Source organism: Nicotiana tomentosiformis, chromosome 3, assembly GCF_000390325.3.
Source record: "Nicotiana tomentosiformis chromosome 3, ASM39032v3, whole genome shotgun sequence".
Taxonomy (NCBI): domain Eukaryota; kingdom Viridiplantae; phylum Streptophyta; class Magnoliopsida; order Solanales; family Solanaceae; genus Nicotiana; species Nicotiana tomentosiformis.
This window is the reverse complement of record NC_090814.1, coordinates 53,023,729-53,028,975: the sequence shown is the minus strand read 5'-3', so window position 1 is coordinate 53,028,975 and position 5,247 is coordinate 53,023,729. Positions and strand designations below refer to the sequence as shown.

At 34.0% G+C, this 5,247-nt stretch overlaps 1 protein-coding gene across 1 annotated transcript; it reads right to left on the bottom strand.

Moving 5' to 3' along the window:
- Positions 1–313: 313 nt before the first annotated feature.
- LOC138907816 (exopolygalacturonase-like) lies at positions 314–2,220 on the bottom strand. The gene is made up of 3 exons (XM_070198433.1): positions 1,895–2,220; positions 1,070–1,582; positions 314–556 (listed from the first exon to the last, which is right to left on the bottom strand). The coding sequence occupies exons 1-3, from the start codon at positions 2,126–2,128 to the stop codon at positions 314–316; spliced, it is 990 nt and encodes a 329-aa protein (XP_070054534.1). The 5' UTR covers positions 2,129–2,220.
- Between the last annotated feature and the right edge of the window lie 3,027 nt (positions 2,221–5,247).

Sequence of the window (5,247 nt, the reverse complement as noted above, 5' to 3'; positions counted from 1 at the left end):
AATATATTTTTTTAGGATTTGATATTTGCTAGTTTATTTAATTCATGTCTAAATATGAATTGTAGTTAGAATTAATATAGGAATATGCTTTCTTGTTTCTAGTTGAAATATGTTTCATATTATTATAAATATGGGTATTAGTAGCTTATTTTATGTGTGGACAATTGTGAGAAGAATTACAGAGAGCTTTCAAAGATTTAATACAATAATTTTCCTTCATTGAATTTTTTATTCATTTTCTCAGACTAAAACAATAATGGAGCATTTGCTTTGTGAATATGCTATATATTTCAAAATTCTAATATCCCTAACTTCATGAATCAAGAGACGATTTTAAACAACTTGGAGGCAACTCCATGCCGGTGGCAGTCCCGTGGGCATTATCACACGACGAGACAGCGGGTCCACCAGCTCCATTGTATACCAAATTGATTTCACTAAGGTTGATTCCCTGGCAAGGAAATGAAGCACTGCAATTCAAAGTAACAGCTGCCATTGAACTTGAAGTTCCTCTTATGTTATTGAATGTCACGTCCTTGATTTGCACTGAGCTCGCCTACGAAACAAAGGAGAGTGTTGCCATCGTGTGATATAAATAATATCCAACTGAACATTTTCGTGTTTGATATGATGTAAGATATTATGTAGAAAAATATTTTTCATGGGATAGTCTATTTTTCTTTTTGTATGTTTGGAATACTAAAAATATGTTTTTGATCCAAGAAAACATTTTTCATCAAAAGGGAGAAAAGGATTTCCGTCACTTGTGGGCAGAAGTAATTCTTTTTATAACTATTTTAAACTTTAAGTTATAATATTTGCGCTAGATACTTAGATTTTATTATTAAACTTTTGTACTCAAGAATTTCATTGAAATATTTTTTGATATGTTAAGATATTATTAATTTTAATATGTAAATATTTTGGATTATGCTTCGTGCTTATCAACAAAAGACATGTAAATATTATTCCGGAAAATAATTTCTGTCAAACTATTTTTAATTGAACATGACTTTCGACATACCAAACATGTTAAATTTAAAGATGGAGAAAAGGACAATGCAAGTACCTGACTGCTGCAAGGAGGCGATGAACAATAATGCTGATCAATAATGATAGGATTTCTAACATTATCCATGAAAATATCCTCAAAATTTATACTTGTGGCACTACCAGACTCCGATGGTGCCCAAGTCTTAATCCTGGCGCCATTTTGAGTAGCAATGAGAGTGCAATTTTTGACGTGTACGTCTGTGACGACTTCATTTTGTATTTTCCCTAAGCTTCCGATGCTTATTCCATGGCCAGGGCCACAAGTTATTCCTGAAATGTTGATGCTTTGGCTGCCATTGATCATAGATATACAATCGTCTCCGGTGCCAATGTTGGAATCCAAAACTTGAATGTTGGTGGAGACGCTCATGTGAATGCCGTCGGTGTTAGGGCTGTCGCCTGGTGCGGTTAGGTTAACATGACTAAATGTCACGTTATTGCACATAAAGACGCCAAAATGGAAACTCTTGCTATTGATTGAGTGTATGTCGTGCACTGCCGCATTTTTGATAGAATCTAATTTCAGTGTCTGGCTCAAGTTTAAAAAAATAAGGCATAGAAAGACAATATTAAGTTTTTAATAACTTCACATTATAATCACAACAAGAAGTATTCAGTAACCACGTAAATGGTGAAAGATATTTTGTATTGTCACTATTTTTTGAATCGCTATACTTCTATGATTGAGTAATATCGTAAATGCAATTTTACGGCAAAACTGAATTTAGTCAAATTAACGATATGATAAATATACAAATAAGTTTATTAAAAATAAAAATATATCAGAATAAATTAGACAAGAATGACAAATAACATAAAATTTATACAAAATTAAACTTACGATAGGAAGGGTTGGGCAGTTAGAATTCTTGGAAGTATCAAAATAAGGCCAAGCTGAAGCCCCTTGTCCATCTAAAGTTCCGCCTCCTTCAATCTCTAAGCCATTCACATATTGAAAGGAAATCCAAGTCGAATTGCAGAATAGAGAAGGATCTGTTGGAGCTTTAACAACCCCTTGGATTTGGAAGGTTATGGATCCACTGCATGGTCCAATAAAATTTGCAGCATATACCATGTATTCCCCTGAAGGTATCAAGAATTTGGCTGTTCCACTCCATTGGCATGCATCCTTCCAAGTACTCAAGAATGCCTTCCAAAATAAACCAATAAATAAAAGACAGGGACTTAATTAGATAATTTAGATACTGAATTTTCATATATACAATGGCAATTATATGTAGTCATGGCAAAAAGGGTAATGTTAGACATGTAATAATGACTTCTCAATAACAATATCATCTTTTTCTTTTCTTATTTTTAGGACATGTATACCGATTTCCTTTTTTTATCCCTCCCAAAAGGCTTTTCACTTTGCTCCACAATTCACGGTTGGAAGTGAAGGGTGCTTACTATTTAAGCAACCTTTTCTTGTCTTATACCTCATGTTTCAGCATGTTACACATACATTCCATATGATTTTAGATATGAAGTAAAACTCATTTCTGTAAAATTTTGTGCAACAAAACACAATACTTAACTCTTCAAGTGGAAAATCCACCTCTTAATTAAGCTTTAATTCTATTGTTTTTTGTGTAATAAAATATAACCGCACATTCTATTGAAATAATGATCTAATCCTACTATTTGCGCACATACAAACATAAAACATTCATATGAAACATAAGCTGACATTACACATAAGGAAAAACTTGTCTATTTGGGAATTATAATATTTTTTTTATGCCAAATATGAAAGGAAGTGTGCTAAGATATAGTTTTACTCGTGTGACGGTATGAGTTTGTCAATAATTTTCATCCGTCTAGAATTTGTGCAAGAATTAATACGATAGGCACATGTAAATTTAAAATGGCTGGTTCTCACCTTACTATTATCTGTCATTCCATCTGCTTTAGCACCATAGGATTGGACATTGAAGAGCTTATCCTCTGCACTGCACCCAAGAATAAGGCCTAATACAAAGGCTATTCCGAAACTAGATATTGAAGCCATTTATTTATTTGGTTTCTTTTTTACTTTCTTCGTCACTTGCCTTTATATACACCTCCAATTTCCCTCATGCTTTCAAATAATTATTCATTCATTAATTTATTACCTTAGTAGTCTTGCATTTAGAAGAATATGATAAGAAAATTTGGTTTCTATTACACCTAAGAGATTTCTTAAGATATAATGGATTAATAAGCAAAGGAAAGTTAATAGATATTCCGAATGAATATCATGGTAAGTTCATTAAACCGCCAGCTAGACTTATGAGATGCATTTAGGTTATTCCTTTACAAGAAGCTGTTCTAGTAACCGGAACAGAATAGTTAAAGTCAAGTGAGAAGTGAAAGCTTTACATTATTTTTAAATCAACTCAATGCCAAGATTGATCCGAAGCAAATTATCACATCAACAATGCTGGAGAGACTTCCCTTTTAAAAAAATATAATAAAAATAGTTATTATCTTTTCTTAATGAAATTACAAAATATATTTTCTTTTGTTCAAAACGTGCTGCAGAACAATTTACAAAGCGATTGATATTAATCAGTAATTTAAAATGCATTTTTTGAGCGACCCCTGGAGCGAGGCGTACCAAATAATGCACTGAGGCGTAATGACGGGGCGTGAGTATGGTGGGACATAAGCCCTAAAATCCGGGCGTTCGCCTAGGCGTAAGTCCCAATGTTTTGGGCGTTCATTTGGGGCATAAAGTCCAAAACCTTTTTCAAATTTGAGCCAGAATAGCTTAATAGTTTTTTTTTAAAAAAGAAAAAAAAACTTAAACATCCAAAGTAACTCGCAAAATTTTCAAACTAAAAATCTCAAAAACCAAAGGGGTTTTCTTATTTATCCCAATTTCATAATCTTTACTCTTTGTTATTTACTATCGAGAAACCAATACACTTTAGATATTTATCCGCAAGGTGCAAACTACAATGTAAAAAAGAGTTTTCTCTCCATGCTGGTTCCACCCTTGCATTTCCTTATTAATGCTTCATTTTCCTCAAAAATAAAAACTTTTGCATTCTTTAATTTATTATTTCAAGTTAGTTTTTGAATTTAGGATTTCTTTCGGTGTCGCTCTAGTTTATATATTATTTTGATGACACACGTGTAATGCATCTTTATGTCTTTTATTATAACGACATAGCCAGTTGTTTTGTGTATTTGAGCCCCGCTCCCCTACTTAATATTTTTTCGTATGTGTGTTTGTGATTTTATAACTTGCGGGGGCAGTTAGTTTAGCTTGAGGGAGGTTTTAGAGGGATTTGAGACACTTAGTCTCATTTTGGAAGTTTAAGTAGTAAGAGTTGACCAAGGTTTAATATTTTTGTAAACGACCTCGGACTGATGTTTTGATTGTTCTAATAGGTTCGTATGGTGATTTTGGACTTAGGTCGAAATTGGATATGGAGGTCCCTAAATTATTTTAGCTCTATTTGTCGAAAATTGGCAATTTGTAGGTTTGGATAGTTCATAGGTTGGACAAGGGGTTGACTTTAATTATATCGGAGTCGGATAATTATTTCGGAACTTGACATACGTTCGTTATGTCATTTGGAACCTGTGTACATAGTTTGGTTGGAAAGCGAATTCATTAGGCTTAAATAGGATGCTTGGTTGCAAATTGGAAGTTCTCGAACTTAAGAGAAGGATTTGATTATCGATTCTTGATTTTAATATTAGTTGTGGTGTTCCGAGAACTTGGATAAGTTTGGATTAAGTATTCAGACTTGTTGATATGATTTGAAGACCCCCCGAGAGGCACGTGTGTTTCCGGGATGATATCAAAGCTTTTATGGCTTTCGGCGTATCTGGTTCTGGTGCATCACAATTGCGAACTGGAGGTCGCATTTGCGACAAGCCTTGTTAGGGACCTCGCACTTACGAGAGATTGCATCGGATTTGTGACAGTTGGCTCATGGGAGGACATTTGCAATTGCAAAGTTGGTGTGTCAGTATTTGTGACTGGTAGCTGGTGAGGTCTTCGCATTTGCGAGCCTTTGGTCATAATTGTGAGGATCACAATTGCGAGTCAAAGGTCGCAAATGCAACATCTGCAACTGGGTTAAGATTAAGAATTTCAGGATTTTTGTGCATTCTCTCATATTTCGAACACTAGACTTGGAGAGAGGTGGTTTTCGAATGAGACTTCCATACAAGATTTTGGGTAAGTAATTTCTACTC

What these genes read in the sequence shown, in the direction of transcription:
- LOC138907816 (XM_070198433.1), bottom strand. Translation starts at nt 2,128, where the DNA reads ATGGTATATGCTGCAAATTTTATTGGACCATGCAGTGGATCCATAACC. An exon ending in ACTGCCCAACCCTTCCTATC is followed by an intron (nt 1,583 to 1,894) that starts GTAAGTTTAATT and finishes AACTTGAGCCAG; the next exon opens with ACACTGAAATTAGATTCTAT. An exon ending in CGCCTCCTTGCAGCAGTCAG is followed by an intron (nt 557 to 1,069) that starts GTACTTGCATTG and finishes TTTGTTTCGTAG; the next exon opens with GCGAGCTCAGTGCAAATCAA.